This window comes from Pieris brassicae, chromosome 8 (assembly GCF_905147105.1).
Source record: "Pieris brassicae chromosome 8, ilPieBrab1.1, whole genome shotgun sequence".
Taxonomy (NCBI): domain Eukaryota; kingdom Metazoa; phylum Arthropoda; class Insecta; order Lepidoptera; family Pieridae; genus Pieris; species Pieris brassicae.
This window is the reverse complement of record NC_059672.1, coordinates 14689468-14714813: the sequence shown is the minus strand read 5'-3', so window position 1 is coordinate 14714813 and position 25346 is coordinate 14689468. Positions and strand designations below refer to the sequence as shown.

General features: G+C 33.2%; 2 protein-coding genes across 2 annotated transcripts; one reads left to right on the top strand and one right to left on the bottom strand.

The window, feature by feature from the left end:
- Positions 1 to 983: 983 nt before the first annotated feature.
- Positions 984 to 14935, top strand: LOC123712855 (glutamate receptor ionotropic, kainate 2-like). Its single transcript, XM_045666181.1, has 17 exons — positions 984 to 1166; positions 1232 to 1392; positions 1848 to 2015; positions 2325 to 2491; positions 3097 to 3293; positions 3917 to 4182; positions 4366 to 4470; positions 4973 to 5089; positions 5789 to 5995; positions 7062 to 7223; positions 8514 to 8713; positions 9656 to 9857; positions 10287 to 10378; positions 11091 to 11227; positions 12189 to 12304; positions 13612 to 13764; positions 14016 to 14935. The coding sequence occupies exons 1-17, from the start codon at positions 1109 to 1111 to the stop codon at positions 14280 to 14282; spliced, it is 2775 nt and encodes a 924-aa protein (XP_045522137.1). The 5' UTR covers positions 984 to 1108; the 3' UTR covers positions 14283 to 14935.
- Positions 14930 to 25346, bottom strand: LOC123712857 (luciferin 4-monooxygenase-like). Its single transcript, XM_045666182.1, has 12 exons — positions 25237 to 25346; positions 23491 to 23664; positions 22574 to 22781; positions 21904 to 22099; positions 20795 to 20917; positions 20432 to 20606; positions 20028 to 20168; positions 17481 to 17606; positions 17137 to 17220; positions 16475 to 16621; positions 15658 to 15823; positions 14930 to 15222 (listed from the first exon to the last, which is right to left on the bottom strand). Exons 2-12 carry the CDS (start codon positions 23644 to 23646, stop codon positions 15095 to 15097), a joined length of 1650 nt encoding a protein of 549 aa, XP_045522138.1. The 5' UTR covers positions 23647 to 23664; positions 25237 to 25346; the 3' UTR covers positions 14930 to 15094.

Here is a 25346-nt window from a genome sequence, read left to right as displayed (position 1 = left end):
GCTATACTTACATTGTTTTGGTTTTCGACCAAATTTTGTTATGAAGTTACTGATATCTCTATCATAATTTAATAGTCTATATCTTTTAATCTTTGAATGCCGATGGTTAAATGTAATTTAAAGACTTGGATGCTATTATTTAATATATGGCGTAAATCGCTTCCCGCCATATTGTTGATCTATTATCGTATTTTCGTTTATTTAAAAAAAAATTACACTAAAAACAATTCGTATTGAAAATAAAAATAATTTATTCATTTTCACACAAAAAAATCCTAGGTTATAATGGAGGAGACCAGAGGCTCATCCAATGTTTAGTGGCCTACCAGCGGCGCGTTTTTACTATTGTGAAGAGTTTTCGTAAGAATTAGTACGCTCTTTTATTGAAGGACCGTAAGTTATACTGGTTTTAAAGGCTCAATATCCAACGATATTACTCAGCTGCTCGTTTGCATGATGTTATTCATACAAATAGGACAAGCGCATTACGCAAGCTACAAAGTATTTTTGTTTACACTCAGATAAAACAATAACGACAACGCCATCTCTGCAGACGAACGATTTTATAAACAAAGATAGAATCGACTACATTCTGAAATACTGTGACTTGAACGTTTTCTATTTTCGTTACGATTCAAGAAAACAAAACGAGATGGCGCTTTTCTAACTAAGAGTTTTTAAAATTATTTTTATTTAAAACTGTAAACAAATATAACATAAATTACTTTTATATAAAATTCTATTTCTTTTTACATTACAGATTTCATTCGTGACTTGTTTGGAAGTTTGAAAAGGTACCATTCGTTAGATATACAATTATTATTCAACCATTATAGAGAACAACGTTTAATATACCAAAATTAGTAAATCTCTTAAATCGTTATTATTTACGTCTAAAAAGTTTTATATGCATGGTGCAGTTTGGGCCTTTGAAGCCGATGCCAAACTGCGCTCGCCAGTCACAGATGCGACATTAAATGACTAACTGCACAATACCAAAGATCCAAAAATAATAGTTCTATGCATTTCTCGCTCTTGAATCAATAAAATTAGTTATGCGTTCCCGCGTTACGCAAACGAGTTTGTGATTTTAGATACAATTTTCTTAATGTTTGCTTTTTGGCTCATTGTTGTCGTATGTAATGTTGATGCAGAACGATTGTTAGGTATGTATTGTTTTACTTTAGCCTTGCTTTGCTAGATTTAATTAATAAGTTTTAATTATTTGTAGGTGCGATCATTGACGATGGCAATTTTATTCTGGAAGCAGCATTTAATTTAGGAGTTTCCGATGCATCCAAGGGTGAAGAAAACCCATTTGTAGCAAAGGTTATAAAGACCTCACCCGGTGATCTGCTAGAAGCAGAGGATGCAATATGTACTCTATTGGATGTACGTATTTGTAACTATTTTTCGATTCACCTTTCTCCAATTAATTCTGCTATCGATATTTTTTGCCTAGTGCCTAACAATGTTTTATTTTCTAACATCAAGGCCAAGGCCACGATTGACCCAGACTGTAGACCAGACTTTAGTATAGTATGTAGTGAGGACTTAGTTTTTGCACTTTTGGTCCATTGTGCATTAACTCCTGGCTCATTGAGCCTGCCTAGCTCTATCCAGAAAATCAGACGTTTCCTGGCCACTTAGCCGGCTTCGCGGAGTGACCTTACTTCTCCAAGGCTTTCTGTTCGTTGGGAAGACACAGCCACGTACTCCAGGACTACGTGGGTGACTGATTCCTTTTAGCAAACTAAAGCTAAAGTTTTGTCCAAAACAAATAATTTATTTTTCTGATTTTCTACGGATTCATTTTAGTGATATTATTGTAGTTCAAATGATTACAGAACAATGTACTAGGAATATTTGGACCTACAAGTCAAGCAACGTTGCACCATGTACAGGTCATCGCTGATTACCTCGAAATACCACAGATTATAACTGAACCTGTGACAGCACAAAATCGAAATTGGTCTGCAATTAACCTATATCCCCATCATATAGCATATTCACAGGTATTGATTGAAATTGATTACTTATTTGTTTATTAGTTAAAAAGGTTAAGGTTTAGTTAAAGTCCTTGCTAAGGTTTTTCACTCTACAAGCGTCTAGACACGTCTTTCAAATCAGTGGCGATATCGGGACAATGGTGGTGGGGATGAAGTCGGTTCATAGTTTGAATTGGCAGTAGCATACTCAAATTAGGGTACGATTTGCCTACACACGAGGCATCTCCCCACCACTTCCTCGGTATTGCCTCTGATTTTAGTGCCGTGTGTGGTCTACATACGGCAACAAAACTCTTCATATTTAATACATTTTAGATTTTTGCAAGCATTATTCAAGTTAAAGATTGGAAAGATTTCACCATTATATATGACGGGGCAGAATTTTTACCCTTTGTTGACAATATTCTTAATATTGAAGACTTAGATGCGCAGGAGCATATTGTTATAAAGCTTGTACAACTTGCAGCTGGAGATGACTTTCGGTATGTTTTATTTAATATTTTTGTTATTTTGTGCTGATTGATATTTAAACAAATCAATCAATGCGATGCGTGTCTTCAGCATGAATTAGGACTTGGTTTTTATGTCTAAACTACGTCTTGAATTATCTAGTCTTTTTATGAAGAAGAGTGTATCAATGTTAACAACCCGACTCTATTAAATCAGATTAACAAACACACTTCATACATAAGTAAAAAGCTTTCAGTGGTGTTTTTTTTAGAAAAATGTGTTTTTTAAAAATACACTATAAAAATTCTTTTCTGTCCTGTGTTTTTTATGAAATAATAACGCTAATTTATAATACCTGAGTATATATCAGTATAAGGCGCTGGTAAGGGCGTACGAATTATAAAGTATTGTAATAAAAACCTAGAATCAATAAAGCGTTAACATATACCATGATAAAGATCAAAATAACTGATGAAGGAATTGCCTTTATATTTGTAAACTGACCTTGGTTGAATTCTCAGAAAAATTAAGAGCAACATACCTCGCGGATCACCAACACATCCTGTGCAGAAAACTGTCAAAAATATACAATGCTCTATATTTTAGATAATTAGAGGGAATCCAACACATTTTTCAGGTATCAACTTAAATCAATAAAGGCATCTGGTTCCGTAAATTATGTCGTCTTATGCAGTACAGAGAATTTACCATTGTTCTTAGAGCAAGCCCAACAAGTAGGTATAATGTCGGATGAACATAGTTACATCATCATGAATCCAGATTTTCAAACCCTTGACATTGATCCATACAAACATGGTGGATCAAATATAACTGGTAAGCAGAATTTAAAAATATGTTTAAAGATTTTATGGCTATTTAATTTGTATATATATTTGTGTGCGTTTCACAACAGATTAGTATAATACTCTACAATATTTCCACCGTTGTCAGATTTCGGCCATTGGGAAATCTCGAACAATAGACTTTTTAATTAATTATAAATCGTGTCACAACGTTCGTTCCCATACTCCTCCAAAACGGCTCGACTGATTCTTATGTGTTTTTTTATTGCATATTCAGTAAGAGAATCGGCTACTATCTATATTTCAAACACCTTAGTGCTATGTCCACCCCAATTTTTTATTTTTAAACATTTTTTTTTGTTTTTATTTTCTATGATACAACATACAAAAATACATACAACCCCTAATTCTCACCCATTTACGATCAATCCCTTTTTTATTATAGTAGATAGTTATTTTTATTAAACTAAAAAAATATTTTTATAAATAATATACATGGCAAAACGAAAACGAAACGTTTGCTGGGTCAGCTAGTATATTATAGAAAGCTGTGTTTACATAGATACGTTATTGACACACGTATTAGAATAATTGCACGAAGTGAAAATTTAATAATTAAAAAAGCATGAAAATAAAGTATGTTTTAACTTAAAGGTATAAGATTCTTCGATCCTGAAATGGAAGACATCAAAAATTTTATAACTGAATTAAATAGTAATGTGAAAGAGCTGACGCAGGGAAGTATAGAAACTGCAATCAAAGAAAACAGTTTAAATCTTAATTTGGCTTTATTATATGACGCAGTTATATTATACACGTCTGCTATTAAAGCAATGAGTCTAGAAGAGGGCGGGAACATTACCTGCGATGCCGGTGAAGCCTGGAATTTTGGCTCGAGTATAATAAATTATATAAGAACTGTAAGTATTTATTTGGAGATTAATGCAATTTTTACCAGAAACACATTTCGCTTTCCTGGCATTAATCAAATCTTCTGACTATTTTGCGATCAAAAGTTAAAAAAAAGGCGTAAAGTTACGTTTGTGTACATAGCAGTAATCCTTATATAAGCGTAAATTAATTTAGATTGCGTAAAATTACAGATTGAATTAGATGGTTTAAGTGGAGTGATTAAATTTGACGAAGATGGCCTTCGTTCCGACTTTGAAGTAGACGTCCTTGAAGTCACGAGCCATGGTCTTGAAAAGGTAATCATAATATATTAAATCTACTGTACTATAAACGAACAATACGTACAATTATAAATATAATTATAACACGGGCAGAACAAGCGTAGCACCAAGATGTATGGAAAAATCCAGTCTAGGTGTAGAACAATTACATTACCGTTTACGAATACTTCATGAAGCTCTCGTAATATGTGCTAAGCACTTTCTAACCTGGTTACATAGTGACTGTAAGGTTGATAGCGAACATCGAAGCTTCCTTAAACTATTCCATTATAACTATTACAATAACTATATAATTTGAAAATGTTACTTTTCAATCGCGTATTCCTTTTTTCTAGCTAGTTATTTTATTTATACTATATATATATATATCTACTATACTATAAATAATACACATACTGTCCACACATTATGCGGTGTAAATTTACTGAAACTAGAAGAACTATAAGAAATAGTAAGTTTTGTTTCTTAAATTGAAAAAGCTTTAATTTTAAATATTTTTCTTAATCGCTATTTTCAGATAGGAACGTGGTCATTAGAAGATGGTTATACTGAAATGAGAAAGTTTATACCAGCTGTTGAGAAAAAGGGGACGGATTCCATGAAAGGAAAACATTTCCTGGTACTCACTGCCCTGGTTTGTACTTATTCTTTCTTCAACTATATACTACTTTTTAAATAGTATGATTGAATTGCATGCAAAATTTAAGCATACGATACAAGATACAAAATATTGCAAAAATATCCTTTACTTTGCGCTTTCCCTAGTAAGGTTTAACTCTCAATCTATGAGTCCGATGGTCATATACATATAATCATAATATTAATATTCCATGATACTAGATTTTGCCTTGCCTTGGTTATCTTTTATTTTTTAGAAGTTATACTTCGTTTGGCGCGTTAGGTAAAAATGAAGTGAGTAAGTTTTTACGATACGTGCGCAAACCTTCACATAAAACCGACACCCTGAAGTTAGCATAGTCAACATTTTAAATTAATAAAGGTCAATTTCTTTAATTATGTAGAAATAAGTTTATGTGATATTTAAATAAACTTTATTTAACTACATAATGCCTTATAATAAAACTTTAAGTGTATAAAATACCTTTTTTAGATAGATAGTCGTTTTTTCAGCAAACGTAGAATAATACGAAAGATAAAAAAAATTAAAGATTTTTCTCTTGTTTCACCAAAGAAGTATAATTTCTAACGCGTGTACATAAGTACACACATGTTTTTTTATCAACGTGATACTTTTGTATACCTTCATACAACTTATTAATTGATTGATCCCAATTGATTGAATTAATCTATAGCAATTAATTGAAACTTTCAGAGTGCACCATATGGCATGCTTAAGGAATCCTCAGTGAAACTGGAAGGAAATGACCGATATGAGGGCTTTGGCATAGAAATTATTGAAGAGCTAGCTAAGATGAACGAATTTAATTTCACGTTCGAAATTCAAGAAGACGGTGTTTATGGTTCGCTGAATAAAAAGACTGGGAAATGGAGTGGTATGATGGCGAGAATTATTGATGGTGTAAGTATTCGTATTCGTAAGTATGGTATTAATTAATTATAAAGGTTAATTGAAGTCTGCTCGGGATACAGCCGATGAATCGCCCCGTGTTATTATTATATTTAATTGTATTTCTTCAAACTTGTTTAATGATATAGTTTACCAATCAATTAATCTCTATAGTTATATATTCCCGTACGTAAATTAAGTAAGTAAGTATACTTTTTGCAACACACTACTGCGAACTGAGGTATTTCCAAACCCACATATCTTTCAAAAGACGGTGCCAAATTTGTATGACGTAGGACCACGTTTGGAAAAAAATATTTAACATTATATTATTTTGCCCGGCACTATACTAATATTAAAAAAGGAAGTATGTGTATTTTTATGTTCGCAACGAATAAACTTAATAACCATGCCACCTCATAAATTATTTTGCAACTATAACGGTATATATATATATTAAATGTGACTCAGTTAACCCCTTGGATTAGCTTGTACATTTTTGTTTAAACGAGTACATATTATTATTAGTATATATATATATATATATACTAATAATAATATGTACATATATATATATATATTTTAATTATTTTCTTTTTCTTTAGATTTTACTTTATTTTAGTTTTAGTTAGTGTTGCATATTATTTTGTGTTCTTTTTTGTTATAGTTATGCACTTCTGAACTTTACCCTCTGTAGGTGTTACTTATTTTATTATTCCATTAGGGGTTGCCTGGAAGGCCGCCTATTGCCTATATGTAAGGTGTTTTTTTATATGTATTTTTTTTTAAATGTAACGAAGTGTGAATAAATAAATAAATATATATCTGAATATTTAAAAAATGCTTAGCCAGACCGGTATATGGTACCGGAATGTTTTATGAAAATACATAATTCTGACGCACACTAACATGCTTCGAGATTCACCACTGCAAGCATTGCGCTCCCTTAACAATGATGCAGTGAAGCCTGATTTATTCAGTTTAAATTTATAAGAGTGGCATTGTCCACTATTTGCTTTGAAAGGTTTATGTAAAGTTAAGCTGTAATAGTACAAGATAAATAAATAATTACTTCCAGACGGCTGATTTTGCAATTACTGATTTGACTATCACATCACAACGTCAGAGGGCTGTTGATTTTACAAGTCCTTTTATGAACTTGGGCATAACTATTTTATATAAAAAACCAACAAAAGAACCACCCAATCTTTTCTCTTTCATTTCACCGTTTTCATACGAGGTAAGATTTTTATCTATGTTATCTGCTAGTTATAGAAATGCAAAAATATGAAAACTGAAAAAATTACACAGAAGTCTGAGAAATCTTTATCTAGGTAACACTGAACATGTTTAGAAATAGAAAAACGGCTTAATGTAGATTGTTGCTAGTAATAAAGGTAATCTCCGTTCGACGATGTGTAGAGGACACATCGTCGCAATCGATGGAACCACTGAGAAAAGCGGTGGGCCCATTCTTCCTTATATATATATATATTCTATGGCATTTTCGTATGCTTTCACCGCATCTTCAGGGCTAGTAAAGAGAATACCTCTAATTTTAGGTTAGGACTGTATGGCGAAACCAGCCATAGTTAAATATTCAACAGTCCGTTTTACGGAATGTGCTGAAGCATTGTCGTGGTGAAGGAGGAACTTGCTACGAGGGCGCTGCTGTCGATTTTTTTCCAAGACAACAGGCGATTGACATACCAGTCTGCAGTACCTGTCCTACCATCTTCTAACTAACTGTCGCGAAATTACCTTTCCTACCAAAGAATGAGGCAATCATCTTTTTTCCTTGACATCTTCCTTTCTAAAGTAAGCTGGTCTAGTTAGTTGGCCGATCCTCGAAAGGAAACACCCACTGTCTTTGTCTTTGTCTTGTGTTGGTTTCGGGTTCGTAGCCATATATAGCTTTTATCGCCTGTCACGATGTCAAATACAACATTTGAGTTACCGCCGCTGAAAATTTGGCGACACCAGTCCATTCGAAGGTGTTTCTGGCCGTCGGTTAAAGTATGGGGAATGCATTTGGTACAAACTTCCTGACGCCTATATGTTCGTGTAATATTTTTTGAACTTGACTCACACCAAGGCTTGCTCGTATCTGCTGATAGGTCACTCTCTTATCTTCTTCTATCATGCGTTGCACAGCACTGATAAATAGTGGCACGAGATGGGCTTCATTAAGAATGCAGGATATTATAGCTTTATTGTTGAGTAAGCCCACAACGAGTCATAATAAATCTTTGTCCTTAAATTTTCTCGCGTTAGGTTTATTTTCACGTGTTACAGAGTTTTAGATTTGCCGCCAATGTACAAAAACAAATGACGAATGACTGCAATATACTACATTAGGTTACCGAAAAGTTCTAAAATTGAAGTTCAAAAAGTTTTCATTTGCAAAGTTTCTAACTGGCCAGTTCTAAATATTTTCAGTGTTACCCACGTAACATAGCAAAATAAACTACATAACCTTAACGGGTGAAATGGGCGTAGTATTATAGCAATATTATAATATGTTTTTAAGGTGTGGGGTTACTTGGCCGGGGCTTATGTGGGAGTATCGGTACTGCTTTTCATTTTAGGCAGATTTGCACCCGAAGAATGGCAAAACCCTTATCCGTGCATCGCTGAACCTGAAACCTTAGACAATCAGTTCACACTGGCCAATTCCTTCTGGTTTACATTAGGTAGTGTTTTGACTCAAGGATCTGAAATAGCTCCAATGTGAGTATTTATTAATGTATTTGATATTCAAGGCGGTATGAAAAGTGTTATAAACGAGACTTATTGAAAGATAGATAACTATCTATCTATCAATTAGTCTCGTTAGGTAATCTAACTAGATTACCTAGTCTACCTAATCTAGTTAGATTACCTAACTAGACATTGCTTTTTTTATAGAACAAATCGGCTCTCATCTGATGTTAAGTGATACCTAGAAGTTATCTAATTTGATAAGCTTGTCTTTACTTTGAGACTTAAATTTCCCCTGTTTGATATCATGACCTATTGGATGATCTAAATAGAGATTAAAAATAAAAATTGCCAAAATAAATTTAAGCTTCACGCTTAGAAATTTGCTTCGCCCAATTTTCTTTTACTGACTATTTAATATCACATCTTAGGACTTGGTCTAGGCTTGTAGATATTTAGCTACTGCTAATTATCCGATATTTATTATTAACAGCCAGCTCTCTGATGTGTCTAGGGGACCACCAGCTGATTAGTTTATCAGTACGGCTTTCGCCGTGGTCGCTAAGTTGGTGACCTCCTTGTATACCTAACACACTACCACTATGTGTAAATAGCCCACTGAAGTATTTCCGAACGAATTCGACTTAGGGTCCTTCAAGAAAAGCACGTACCAATTCTTGAAAGGCCGGCAACGCACTTCCGAGTGTGAGTGTCCATATATCACTATCACTTAACATCAGGTGAGCCTCCTGCCCGTTTGCCTCCTATTACATAAAAAATCTGGGTTTCATAATCTTTGTAGCTTAGTAATTATTTTTGGTGTTTGAAGTCATCAGCTCGACATCACGACCAATAAACAATTACTCACATTTTTTTCTAAACTGGTTTGCTTTAACCAAAAACCCATACAAGCTAGACAAAGACAAAGACATATTTTTCTTATGTTTATTATGTCAATGATTGTTCTTCCAGTGCTGTGTCAACACGAATGGCCGGCAGTATGTGGTGGTTCTTCACTCTTATTATGGTGTCATCATATACGGCCAATTTGGCTGCCTTTCTGACTGTTGAATCTAAATTTTACGCCATAAAAACCATACAAGATTTGGCCGGTAATCCATATAATATTGAATATGGTGCGAAGGAAAATGGAGCTACTTTTACTTTCTTCAAGGTATTCAAAGATTCATAGAAGATAGACCACAAAACAAAACAAAACTACCCTATAATAGTGACGATGAAGGACATATCAGTGTTTTATCAACCCAGCACAATTATACACACGTGTCAACAACTAAATCCATAGATTCATCGATTTTTATAAATTTTAACGATTTATAAATAGAACGTGAAGGGCGGTTTTTCTTCCATTTATTTTTAGTCTGTATTTATTCTTAGTTAGATTTAGAATATATAACTATAATTAAATATAAAGAAAGATAACATGGTCTGTTTATATTCTTTTATTTTAGCGACCTCTGTGTATCTTGTTAAACACTACGATAAAATATGTAATCCTAATAGTTGAGGAAAGAATTCCACCGTTTGAGTTGTAGGATTTAAAAAAGGTTTTATAATAAAATACATTTGGACTATTTTACAGGAATCTGATAATTTACTGTATCAAAAAATGTATAAATACATGGAAGATCACCCAGAGCTGATGACTCAGACTAATGATATTGGATTGGATTGGTAATAGTATATTGAAACTATGTAATTAAAAAAAATATGTTGCAAAACTCGAAGACGGCTAGACCAATTTGAATATTTTAACGAAATTCACGGGGCAACTAGTAATATATAAAAATTATTTGAAAGAAAACACTTTTTTACCGGATTGAAGTTATCTATAAACTTATAATTATTTTACATAATTTTTTTGTTGTTTTTCGCGTGCTTTACAGCGTGCGAGGTCACGGTGACCAAATAATACACAGCTTCAATCCAGTAAAAAAGTGTTTTCTTTCAGTGTGTAAATCTATGTTAACAAAAGACAATACTAAACATTATTTAATTTATACTCAATAATAATATAATTAACCGAGTATTATTTTACTCGATCATTTATAGCATAATAAGATACTGTGATACTTATGTTAACAACATAAGTATAACGTAACTGGTTTACTTTAAATTAAAATACTAAACGATTACGTGTTACTACTTTAACCAACCTCACAAAATCAATCTACATTATCATATACACAAAAAACTTTATTTACAAAGTTTACAATTTTTTCTATATTCTTTATAATCCAATTATTGTGTAGGCTACACATAGGAATGAGTCTTCTTGTCCATCTTAACGAATTAGAAAAAAACAATTAGTAAGCCTTTCATGGCTTATCTTTGACGTTTCGTTAGTCTGTGACAATCTTCCTCATTTTATTATTTATGGTTTCAGGGTGAAAGATGAGAGTAAAAATTATGCGTTTCTCATGGAGTCAACGTCTATTGAGTACATGGTAGAGAGGAACTGTGATGTAGCGCAAGTCGGAGGGTTATTGGACAGCAAGGGATACGGAATTGCAATGAAGAAAAGTATTCTTTAACCCTAAGCCGTTTCACCTTTATATTTAAAACCCTATATGGCGTTGGCGTGGCGATTGGCCTTCGTTTACATTTCTGTATTATTTTTCTTTTCTTTAGATATTTAAGCTTTCTGCTTTGCACATTTAATCTTTCTTCGCGATATCCGATGCCGCTTTTTTTAAGGGTTAAAGATTTTGACGAAATACGAAAGTCTAAGCAAATCTAAGCGTAAAATTCAAAGTCTTAGACTAAGTATGACTCAACAAGTATTGGATTTTATAGCCCAAGCTGTCCTATAGGGTTTCTAGATAAATATACTAATTGAGCATCACCGTGGTCACGTGGCCGTTCTTTTTCAATTGGTTAGTGAGTCACGGTCACGGCTAAGGATTTTTTTTCTATGGCCCTAAAATGGCAATGAAATGTTTATGCAGAATTTGAGCATCAAATAATCTATAAATTAATAACTTTTTGTGAACCATCGTTTAACTTAACGGTAATGGTAAATATATCAGAGCAGTGTTGGCCTAGTGGCTTCAGCGTGCGCCTCTTATCCCTGAGGTCATACGTTCGATCCCCGGCTGTGCACCAATTGATTTTCTATCTATGTGCGCAGTTAACATTAGCATTAGAAAACATCGTGAGGAAACCGGCTTGCCTTAGACCCAAAAAGTTGACGGCGTGCGTCAGGCACAGGAGGCTGATCACCTACTTACTTATTCGATAAACAAATGATCATGAAACAGATACAGAAATCTGAGGCCCAGACCTTAAAAGGTTGTAGCGTAGCATTGTTTTTTTAATGGTAAATATACATTGTTGGTATAAATAGTTTAACGAAAGTACTCGTCCGTCATCATAGCGTGAATACAATTTGACAGAAATTGACGAAATATTTTCTTCTTACTTAATTCTGATTTACTTTTTATAAATTATGTGGATAAAATATGAAAGTCGTATATGTTTTTAGATTCACCATACAGACAGCCAATGAGTGAATCGATATTACAAATGCAAGAGCAAGGGACGATTACCAGAATGAAAGACAAGTGGTGGAAGGAAAAACGAGGAGGTGGTGCTTGTTCAGTAAGTATTTAAGTATTTTAACCATTAATTATTCTTTAAATATCGTCTTTTCATTATTTATAACATACCGTCCGGAAGCTCTTGGACGTACAAACATGAAATTTGGCAATAAAGTAATTTATAAATGGAATCAAAATTTATTTAATTATTTGGTCTGTCTCTTAGCCCAGTAGCTAATCTGAGAATCCTAATGAGCAAGGAAACATCTGGAGCAAACTATGTGTATCCACCGGTTTCTGCTCAGAGCCTCTCTTATTACAGTGTTTTGAAGAAGATGCGTCTTTCACTTGATCGTTTCATCTAGTTGATGAACGGCCACGTGATCTTTTGCCTTCAGTGTTATCACGATCAATTTCTCCAAGTTCTAACCCTTTCTGCGTAATCTGCCTCTGGGTTCAATTATATTGGTAACAATGTATAATTATGAACGATTCAATATTTTAAAAAAAGGACCATATAAATTTACCAGTCGTAGAGTGGACAAGATCTGGAAATCAACTCTACTGTTTATTATTATTTTAATGAGAAGGTGGCATCAAAGACAAATCGAAGTATGATTAAACAGTACCCGATTTTTTTTTTAAAATAATGCAAGTTGGAGTTATCGGCACAGGGTTTAGGATCTTAGGTTACATAAAGCACTATTCGGGATGACGTAAGAGAATTTTTTTTTGGAAAAAAGTAAATATTTGTAACAACAGGAATGAAAAAACTGTCACATGGTGTACATTTTCTGGAATAAAAGGAAAATTTCCATAACTTCAAAAATACATGACTTATTTTTTTTTTCTGATAACTGGTGTGGCATTACCTATGAGAAAATTTCGACTTGACGTCGACTTTTGGGACACCCTGTATATAAGTTTTAATGTATAGATAGACTACATAATGTAATACTTACGCAAAATTACTGTTATGTATTGAGACTAATTTAACCACTTTTTTCATGAATAGCCTCTTCTCTGAGACATTATTGAACATAAAGATTTAACCTGACTTAAGATTAATAAGTAATTTAAGCCGAACCTACTTTACTAATAAACATATGTAACTTAAGAACGTGTCCTATAACACTAGGTATTTACAGTTTCTATTAAGACACTCCGTTCATGTAGTTTTTTTTCTCACATACTACTGTTTAGCACTTAACACTAACGTGCTCTAACCGCGGTGTAATAATATATATAAATAATAATAGCATCGAAATTCATTCAAATTCAACTTAACCCACCAAAATAAATGCAAATCCATCAGTCCATCCATCAGTCATCTTAAATCAGTCTTAGTTATTAATATACATTTGACAGGATGATGATGCAAGTAGTGGCGACGCCCAACCCTTAGTATTGGCGAATGTGGGTGGAGTATTTATCGTATTAGTGGCCGGCTCAGGCCTTGCAGTTGTCTGTGCTTTCTTTGAGATGGTGGTGGATGTTTGGATGATATCTCGAAGGGAAAAAGTATGTTTTTTCGCTTAATAATATTACAGTGTTACGACATGTATTTTTATTCCACGAAGAATATTATTAGAATAATTATTTATAAAAATAATAGTTACGAGAACTCAACAATTATTTTAGAAAAACAATTGTCTTTATTCTCTGAATCTTGCAAAGCGATATATACTTTTTTATCGTCCTAAAGTGAAGCTTACTACTGCTTGTTTAATGCATACCAAACAATTACCGTAATTATAATCGATTTTTTTCAGGTATCCTTCAAAGAAGAATTAATCGCGGAGCTGAAATTTATATTTAGCTTCAGTGGCGACGTAAAACCAGTTAGGCACAGGGAATCCACTGGCAGTGGTTCTAAAGGCTCCAAAAAGGATGACGAAGAGGAGTCCCAGAAGAATGACCTGGACCCAGCACCAACTCCTCGATCAGAAAGATCTAGTCATTCTAGACATACATCACATAGTAGACGACAGAGTAACGCTAAGCAATTGGCCGCTATGCGAAAATATAGTAAAGATTAGGCCATAGTTCAATACAGAAATGATTATTTTTATATGCTCTCGTTATTTCTCATTACAACAAATGTCCATTCGATTTTAATTATTGTTCCTTCGCCTTATAACCCAATATGTATTTATAAGATATATTCATATAGTATTTTTATAAGTATAAAAAAAACATTGAGGGACTAGTTTGAAGTATAAATAAATGTATTTTGTCGCTTATTATACCAAAATCGTAAATCTCCAAATTCCTCTTTTCCTCCAAAACCGTTCCACAAGATCCAGACTCTTCTAGATCTTGCAAAGTTTTATTAAAACAGCAATCGTTTGGTATACTCGATAACAGTGTGTGCGTCTCAGTCACTAGGTCGTGTGTTCGAACCTCGACCGTGTACCAATGGAATTTTCTATATCCGCAATTAAGCATGCATCTAAGACGCTTCAGCGCCACATGTCACACCTTTTATGTAAGAGTATTTATTAAAATGTATTTTGTTACTTCTTAAATTGCATCAATTCAGATTTTTTTATTTTATAGACAGAACGTAGAAAGTACCTTTCATGTAACTGTGTAATTTTTTTAAAGTTATATCTTAAAATAATAAACGCGTTTGTGTAGTACAACATGCTTTTTGTCGTACATATTGATTAATAAAAAACGAAACGAAAATATTATTGTTATATTATTGCAACATCATGTAAAAGAAGTATAGACTTCAAAAACTAGATTCCAAAAGATAAAAACAATCATCTATTTGCTACCGATTTTTTTCTTTAAACGTCTGATTTGATTTTAAAAATCATAAAAAATTTGTCCTTATTAGGTAGATTTATTCTCTTTCCATTTCTATCGCTAGAGCGGCGAGTTTTTTCCTGTCAACCTTGGAGGAAGCATTTAGAGGTAACTGTTTTATGAAGATAACGCCTCCCCGAAGTTGCTTAGAGTCCGACAAATTATCTGAAAATAAAGTAAGAAGAATAATCTCTAAATACTTAAAGTTGTATTAACAGTGATGATCAAAAAAAACACATGTAGGATCGGAATGCTATTATTAAAAGTTACTTGTTTCAAACAAGTAAACAATCAAATTAAAATTCAATGTAAATAAAACCACCACAAATTTATAATATTACGTCTTAATATTAAACAGGCTTATAATATTACGTCTTAATATTAAATAGGAGAAACCTGAATATTTATAGCATTTCTTTATTAAGCTATGGCAAGCCTCATCCAGTGTTTACCCCATAGGAATGTGGTCTATATAATATTCCCTTTCGAATGTTGTCGTTATTTCTAAGACGTAAGAACGCCCCTTTTCGCCTGAGCGCGTAAAAATCATCAGCAAACATTGAGCACTACCACACCCATATTTTTTAATAGGTAACTTACTTTTAACCAAATCCTTAATCTCTTGAGCAGTTACTTTACTTTCGCCTAATCTTATCACAAAAGCAACAGGCAGATCACCATGTTCTGGATCCGGAACCCCCGTCACGGCTACTTCGAACACGCCTGGATGATTCCTGATTAAACTTTCTATTTCTACTGGAGATATCTATAAAATAACAAAATTTATTTTTATATAATATTGTAAATACTCTAGTTTATATCCACCACAGCCCTTTTTACCACAAATTAAGGACATATTTTAAAATAAAATTGATGTGAATTTTATTAAAAAATGACAACGGTATAGGTGGAAAAGGGAAAATCGAAATAGGCTATAAGAGAAATACAGCGTTCTACTCGATAATTATTGAGTCTGAATATTATTTTATTTAAAAATTAAAAAAAAAAAAAACAAATGACGCTAAAAATTGCAATAAATTTTCCTGATTGCAAAAAGATAATATTGACATCTGGAAATTGAAAACAAGTTTTATTTATTTATTCTGCATTTTGATTGACTGCAGTTCTAAGTAAAGTACCCTAGATCTATTACTATCGGCTATTAGATCAACTTAAATTAAACGATTGCAATACTAACATTTTTTTATTGTTAGCTGTAGTAATCAGAACCTCTAAGACATCTAATCTAAATAAACGTTAATTTAAATAAAACTTTTACTGCTAATTTATTACAAAGCGTGACTATGAGTGCCTTCAGCAAGTGTGTTCAGCAAAAAATATAATTGTAACAATTAGAAAAACAATATTTTTTAATTTTATTTAAATATGTCTCAAGATCAGAAAAAAATAAACTCACTTGATTATTTCTATACTTAAGTAGTGCTTTGAATCTGTCAACAAAGTAGAAATTATAATTCTTATCTCGGTACATAATATCTCCAGTGCGAATCCATCCATCCTTTGTCAGGGTTGCCGCTGTAACCTCTTCATTGTTATAATAACCCTGAAAAATAAAAATAAAATTTGTCAACTACGGATACGTAGTGGATAAGTGAACATAGAACCTCAGGTTTGAGTTATTCATAAAAAAATTGCTTAGTTATGCTTTATACATATTATTTATTAAAACAACCCACACCCACCACATTCAACTGAACCATTGGCTTTCTAACATAAAGAAATGAATATTTCCCCAAGCTGAAAAAACGTAACCTTAAAGTAATTTTCATTAAAACTTTCTACAGTCACCTCAGAAATTGTTTTTGTTCATACAGAAAAAAGAAATCGCCGAATGCCAGAGAGGTTACAAATGTTGTGCATATTAATTAAAAAATTATCAGTAGTTAATTTCAATTATTAAATATCTTAAATAAAAAAATAATAATAATAATATTTTTTGCTCTGTTGAATTATTCGTATACGTATTCGACTAAAAGTAGGTTTGATAAAAAAACCTACTTAATATTAATTGGCTACCTATATCGGGACAACATAGTATCGACGATATGTGATGCTTACCTTAAAAACAGCTGGACCCTTAAACCAAACTTCACCACTGACGTTCGGTTCCGTAATTTCTTCCAAAGTGTCTAGATTTACAAGCTAAAAAAGTAATACTCATGTAGATTATATATAAATAGGTAAAGAAATGTATTGAGTAAAATTGTCGACACTGTTAAAATAATTTAAATCAAAAAGTAATTTAATTAAGTTATCATTTATTCCTTAAGGTACAATGCAACATAGAACGGACGGGAACTGGCAATGAATCCTCCGCCATTATAAAGATCTAGTTAGATTTATAAAACAAGTGACGCTCAAGCAAGCTTATATTAGATAAAAATGTTTTAATTTTAACAAACCTTATATTTATAGTATGGTACTGGGCGGCCCATTGACTCTGGGAGTGTGGGGTCGTATAGAAAACCCAATCCAGACAATTCACTCATACCATATACGTTCATTACCAGTGTATCTGGTGTTGCTTTCTGTGAATTAAATAAAACAGTATTAAGAGTATCTTATCATCGCAAGTAAATTCGAATATTAATATTATTTGATGGAAAAACCTCTAACCTTATAGAAACTGTTTCATATTTAAAGGATTTCAAAAATATAGGAGTATTGATCTAGCGGCTAAAAAAGTCGACAGCGTCCACTTCAAGACCAAGTCTTGGCCTAAGATCGCTTATTAGCGATAAGGCCCCCCGTTGCCTAATTACATATGTAACCTGTTTTTTTAATATATGCATTTATTTGTATAAGGTAACGAAGTGTGGATAAATAAATAAGCCTTGTTGTGCTATTGGTGTTTTCATAATTATCTTAAATATATAATCTCTTGGTTACAGAAGGTTATCATCATACGTTTTGATAATATAATATAAACGTTGATAATGTAGTAACATCAAAACAACAAAATTATTAACATTGGGATCAAAAGTATTTATTCGTTTTACAATATTTTCCGTCACATAAAGATTAGCATATTTTTTTTACGACTTTTTCCCGAAGGGGTAGGCTGATGTCACGAATTTTTACTTGCTACAGTCCTCGCTCGGACATACCATTTTCGCTTCATCCACTTTCCACTACATTTACACCCCTTCTCTAGTATTATGTAATACTTATCCTATCACTCACTGTTACACCCCACATACTTCTTAACGCTCTCATTTCCACGGCATTAATTAAACTTTCATTCTTACTCTGCCACACCTAACATTCCCAACCATATGATAAGTACTCCTTTTTGTACAGCCAGTGGTAGTTCGTATGAGATTTCCTGGCTATACGTAAAGTATTACAATGATACATTAACTTTATTCACTTTTACTCCTTTTATCGGAGTATCAATGTATGTATGTAGATGATGATGATGATGATAAATCTTATTTAACTACCATAGATTTTTGTATATGTCCACTTTCACAATCTTAACATTCAAAGCGGTTACCTAACGGTTACCAGCTCCTGCAATTACTCCACTGAAGATATATACATTAATAGATGATCGTCAACTTATAGAAGGCTCACTGGTAACTGGCCCATTAATCCCCGTTCACTTTCTTTAAGAAGTGAAGAGAAATAAATTTCTTTAAACGGTATAATTAATTCACCTCACGATTGTATCGCCTGTTCCAAAGGTACAATTAAAAACATTTTGGCCATTCGCCAGAAACTTCTAGACATCGTAAGGATGTCATGTAGGAAATACTTGATCCAATCATCCCATTCTAATAAAATCTGCTTCAAAGTTCTGCTTGCACGTCCCATAGTTTTTCTTCAGTCTCTTTTATCACTCTTTCAATGAATACCTCCGCTTATAATTTTCTGACGAATCTTAGCAATCTAAAGGTCCATTTAGATGGAGAGAGTTTCGTACGCGATTATCACCAGCAATAATCGCCATAGCATTATCGTATCAAAATGTTTACATACAGACAAGAACTAAATTCTCACCTACGATTATGTCATACGAGAATCACCAGTGATAAATTACTAGGCGATAATTTCCTGCTTCTGTTTACATATCGGCATTTTAGTAAGAAGATTCTTACTTACGAGAATCTCGACTAGTATAAACACGATCTCGTATGACATTTTTTTATGTTCATACGAGTATCGTACAAACGGTTTAAACTTTGAACCGTTTTGAGTGCAAGATGTTTCATTCGAGTTTAGTGATTACTAGGATATTGATCTCAAAAATGTCAAAAAAGTGGTTTTAGTCCAACCATATGTGTACCTACATGTTCTCGTACGCCGAAATAGTTTGTTTATATATCTTATATAATATCACCACCAAATAATAGTCGATGTATGCTTATGTACATGCAGTAAAAGATCCGTACTTTATGGACTAACTTGCTTTACACTTCGTCTCATTCACCCACATTACGTCCATATATATTTTATCATATCGCACACATCTATTTTCACATCATTCTACCACATACATTAATTGTATGGCATTGTCTTTGGTAAAATTTAATAAATTTTTATTCAAATTTGTTATTACATAATGCACACCTCAATCAAATATAACTAAACTAAACTACTTAATCGTGCAACTGCAATCTCTGTGGTCGTGCGTTCTAATCCCGACACTTTCTCGTACAGTATAGGTACATAAATAAACCAACCAATAAAAGTCCCTAACACAACCCGTACGATTGGCAGTAAAGAATTTTCCCATGGAAAGAGTGCGTGCTTCTATTGATATCTGGCTTCAACGTTTAAAGGACTGGTATTGCAGCCAATGGAGAGAACACTTCGAATAAGCTTTTTATATTTTTTTTTTATATTTATTTATTAAACTAATACACTGTGAAAGTATTATATATTTGCAATAGGCATTTTTTTTACTTTGTTTCAGTATTTATGGCTAGACTAAGTATAGTAAATACCTTAATCTCATCCCTTAGACTCTGTGGCATTGCACTACCCCCACTAAGAATTAATTGAAACGATGTAAAATCACATTCTTCTCGGTCTCCGGGCTTGAACAAGGTCATCCACATATTTGGACTTGACATTGCGAAGGAAGGCTGCAAAATATATTAATATGTAAATTATAGCAAAGAATGTATTTGTAAATGAGGATATGTAAATTTTTGAAGATTAAGGTCAAGTAGCACTTTGCACGTTTGCACCCTGTTGTATGATAAAAAAAGGTAAAACTAACCAACAACTAGGGCGTTGCTGTATATAAATTGTTCAAGCCTTTTCATCTCTACCGTTATTTTAGCTCTAAAGATAAATCACACAAAAAAACAAATTATCATCGAATAGTACTTTGTATACAACTTACCCTATACTTATTAATAAGGTAATATAAATGTTCCTTTGTCATTGGTTCTGATGACTGGACTCTGGTCTGCCTCATCAAAGGGCAGGAGATAAGTAGAAATATTGCCGAGTACCATTGAAGAGGAGACATCACAATACTTAATGGTACTGGTGAGGGGAACGTGTCAAAGTTGGCCCTATAGAAGGAATTTGTGCTATTATTAACTTACTACTATAACTGGAGCCATATGGAGCGTAATAAAATTGATTAAGGGATATCCGGAGGGGCTTCAATGCAAATTGTTTAAATAAGAATCTTGTGCTCTCTATCTATTGCCATTCAATTTTCAGTGAGCTAGTATATTATTTTAAATTATAGGCTTACCACATGAACGGCATTCCAATGACAAGATTCTTGTGTGTAACTTCAGCAGATTTTGGCAAACCAGTTGTTCCACTGGTCGCTATAAGCATTGATGACGTCTCTGATGGATCGAAATCTGCAGCCCTGAAATTTGATAATTATTAGTCAGAGGACATTTCAGAAGCAAACTATCACCAAGGTTTCAATTTTTAATTATTATTAATTTATTACTATCACTTCGATGCACATATACATACAATCCTAAGAAAACCTAATGGGAAATAAAGATCGACCGGGCGACGGGCGATCGTTTTGGCGATATTTGATGCAGGCAAAAAACGACATGTATATTTAATAACTTAAAATGTAACATATTTCCAAACCCTTTTGATAAACTGAAACACATAAACATACTGTGGTTTTCATAGGGATATAGCCAAAATTTAAAAAATAAGGATCGGTACTTTGAAGGTTAGATCAGCCTGGCATATATCTGAAAATTCTAAAATATAATAGTGTTCCTACAATAGAACTGACAGTGCGTCGTTAGAAGACAAAAAGACGAACAAAAAGCTAATACTTGTACTGGCGGCAATTACCTGCTGTAACGGCGGCTGTAACCTAAACTAAACCCTGTTTAAATGACACAGAGAATAAAATGACATAGTGGATGTCTCGACAATGTCTGGCACACACCCGCTCATTCCATTGCTCTTCTTGCAAGTGCGAACCAGGATTAGCCAAAGATCCACAGAACTCTAGCAAATCGCGGACTCAATAGAATTAATCTCAAAATAAAGGTAACGACAATAACGGGGCACTGTCGTCTTAATAAACATCTCTTTATCCTAGGCACGTAGTCCTGAAATGCGTAACTGAGGCTTCCCAATGAACAAATCCTCCTGAATCATGGAATCCTCGGATCCTGAGTTGTGCCCAGGAAACTTCTGAACTTTTGGGAGGAAGAAAGGCTAGATTGGCATAATTAGCCAGGACTTTACGCACAACAAACCAAATAAGCGTCTAAGTGCGGCAACTGAACTCCACACTACATACATAGGTTCCTTGCAATTTAAAATTTATGAACGCGCTTTACTAAATAATTCAACTTTAGTCGATTTTTAACTTACTCAAACTCATCAATTGAAACGTCAGCTTCTTGCTCCAACAACTCTGAGAAAGTTTTATACTGGGATCCTGTGTTAAATGTAATGATTTCACAAGAGAAGTCCAGACCTTGTAAGGCTGTTCCAACATCTTTGGCTTTTTCGCTTTGGCAGAATATTATCTTAGGCTTATTAAATTTAAATGTTTCGTGGAGTTCCCCTGAAATACAAAGATTAATAATTACTAAATAAAAACACATAAATGTTAATGGATAGTTATGAGCAATTGCATAAAATAAATAAATAACGTAGCAACTAAAGTGAAATATTAAATATAAAAATTCAAAAAAATTTAGGTTACCTTAGGTTCGTAAATAAATCTGTATAATAATTAGCAAAGATTGATTAGTTATATTTCTACATTAGTGATACGTCAGTGCGCAAAGAGACAGAAAGTTCATTGGTCCACAGGCGGGGCTCAAACCTACGACCTCAGCGATAACATTAGCAAGCTGAAATCACCAGGACGACACTGCTTTATTTGCTATTCTAGCTGTTTATTACAGATTTAAACCCAATAAATGAACACTTACTAAATCATAATAGTATTGAAGTTCTTAAGAAATGACGCTCTAATAATTTTCCTGTCTTAGAACATCAAGTTTTTTCCGAACAAAAGTTATGCTGAACTCACTTTCTGCCAACGCATAATCAACCGCTGCTACTCCCACGCCAAGGTAAAGTGCAGCATAAAGTGGTATGCAGAGATGAATATGGTTCGGCGCCATCAAAAGTATTACGTCATCTTTTTTAAGACCTTTCGACCGAAACACGCTAGCGCACTGAACGGATCTCTTCAGGGCTGAACCAAACGTTTCAGATTCTCCAGTTCCTCCATCGATCTTAAAATAAAAACGATTAATTACATATACCCGTAAACTTCTTGAGCATTAAACAAGGGAGTGTTGGCCTAGTGGCTTCAGCGTGCGACTATCACCCCTGACTGGCTTTTTATGTGCGCATTTAACATTAGCTCGAACGGTGAAGGAAAACATCGTGAGGAAACCGGCTTGCCTTAGACCCAAAAAGTCGACGGCGTGTGTCAGGCACAGAAGGATGATCACCTACTTGCCTATTCGATTAACAAATGATCATGAAACAGATACAGAAATCAGAGGCCCAGACCTAAAAAGGTTGTAGCGCTATTGATTTATTTATTACCAATCACGCGATCGTCACGTCACTCTCCCGCCGCCGCGTACCACCGCAAGATTGTGAACCTCAACGTACTACAATTTACGTAATATTATTCGGTAGATTGTAATCTATCGAAGTGAAACCGAAACTACCCAAATCTATCGAATTGAAAACAATCTTATATTATTGTCAAATTGTCAACTGTCCGAATTTTACGGTGACATATATATCATATTTAAAAAGTTTGAAGACACACAAGACTATCTGTGATCAAAAAACAAGAGATAGGCCAATAATTGGCATTTTTTCAAACATTTTCTTAGGCCATCACTTGACGTTTATTAACTATTTGTTATATTATCAATATTCCATTTCAATAATCAATAAGGTATCAAATATGTTAGAGGCTAGTACCTGAAGAACTTGTGCCGGAACATCTCTGAGGCCATCCAGCACCAATTTACCAAGATGGAATCGGTCATTAGGGTTTCCAGATTTAGCCACAACACGGGTTTGTATTTCGGTCATCCAATAATGGACAGCGAAGTGTGGAAATTTATCAACACCCATAATGTGTAACTGAACACTCTGAAATTAAAAAAAAAGTTTTATTAATCAAAATTTAAAAAAATCACGTCATTTTATAACCCTTTTCCTCCGAGGTTATTTTAAGGGTACATACGTTCATTAGATCTCAGCAGAATTCTTATGTAAACAAAACTAAATTATCTTATTATTATCTTATGTACTAAATTATCTAAATTATCTTATTATTATGTTATGGTCATAGTCAAAGTCAAAGCTAAAAATCATTTATTCATATAGGTAACACAATGTACCCTTATGAACTTCAATAAAAAAGAAATATACATTAAATGCTACTAATTTTACATTTACTGCCAGTTCTCAAATCAAGGGCGTAGAACGGAAGAGAAGAACTGGAATAAACTCTCCGCCTTTTAATTAAATGTCTATTTCCTAATAAAGTTATAACATAATCACATGAATAAAATCTTGTTTGTTTTACTACTTAATGTCTAATCAATGTCAAGGACGCATAACAAAACGTCAGAATTAAAAATAAATTTTGGTAGGTTTCTACTTCCTGTTCTGCTGATCGACGTAATAATGAGAAACATGATCATTATTATTGTACACTAGCTGCCCTTGTGAACGTTTTGCGTTTCTCGTTTCGTTTTAATCGGTTTTTTACTTAGACTACATATATGTAGAAACATTTAGCTTTGCTACCTCGAGACGGTTCACTTTCTGTTAATAATAACTAAAAAAAATGTTAGGTTTTTCCGTGCAATGTTTCCCATAAAAAGTGAAATACTTATCGATCAAGGAATAAATTAAACAAAAATATTGGAATTGGTCCAGCCGACTTCGAGTTTTGCGCTTAATTTTTATATATAGATACAAGAAGACAGGAAGACGTTTTGAATCCACATATTCCTTTGCTTCATCACGACATGCCATTCGATTTTAAACGGTTACAATTTCCAGTGCGGCCAGCATTTGCAATGTCAACAAATAAATCTCTAGGGCAGTCGCTTATTGTTTGTGGCATTAATTTTAAAAATCCATGTTTTTCACATGGCCAGTTATATGTCGCCTGTTCCCGTGTCGGAATACGAACAAAACCATTTATATACACGCCAGAAAACAAAAAAAAAAAGAATTTTGTAAATTATAAAGCATTACAATAATAAATACTTTATTTCTTAAATATTTCGTTAGTTAATTATATACCAATTTGAAATCAATATTCATAATTAAGACATGACGATGCCTGTCGGGTCCGCTAGTCTAATATAAATTTAAATAAAAAACGTAAATGTTTTAACATAATTTTTATCGATAAGCAATTGATTAAAATATTGGTAGCATTTGATACTGTCGACAACAAAAAAGTACTTAATGATTATGGACCTAAAACTATCGTGAAGTTTATTAATTTTAATCTATGTTATTATTATTAGAATATATGCACAGGATTCAACTGGAAGAAGAAAATAAAAACATATTATGAAAATATGTTTTATATTTACCGTAGATTTTTAAAATATAAAAAGCGGATTGTTAATTAAAAATAATAGATTTATATATTAAATGCGACTGCAAAATATTTTTGAGACTTATCTTTTGTACACTTACAACGAAAGGAGGCACCAGTACCGAAGCACAGAAGATATTTTTATTCTTTATTGGCTAATATATAGACGCGATAGGTCCACGATACTCGGATACCATCGCATAACTATGAT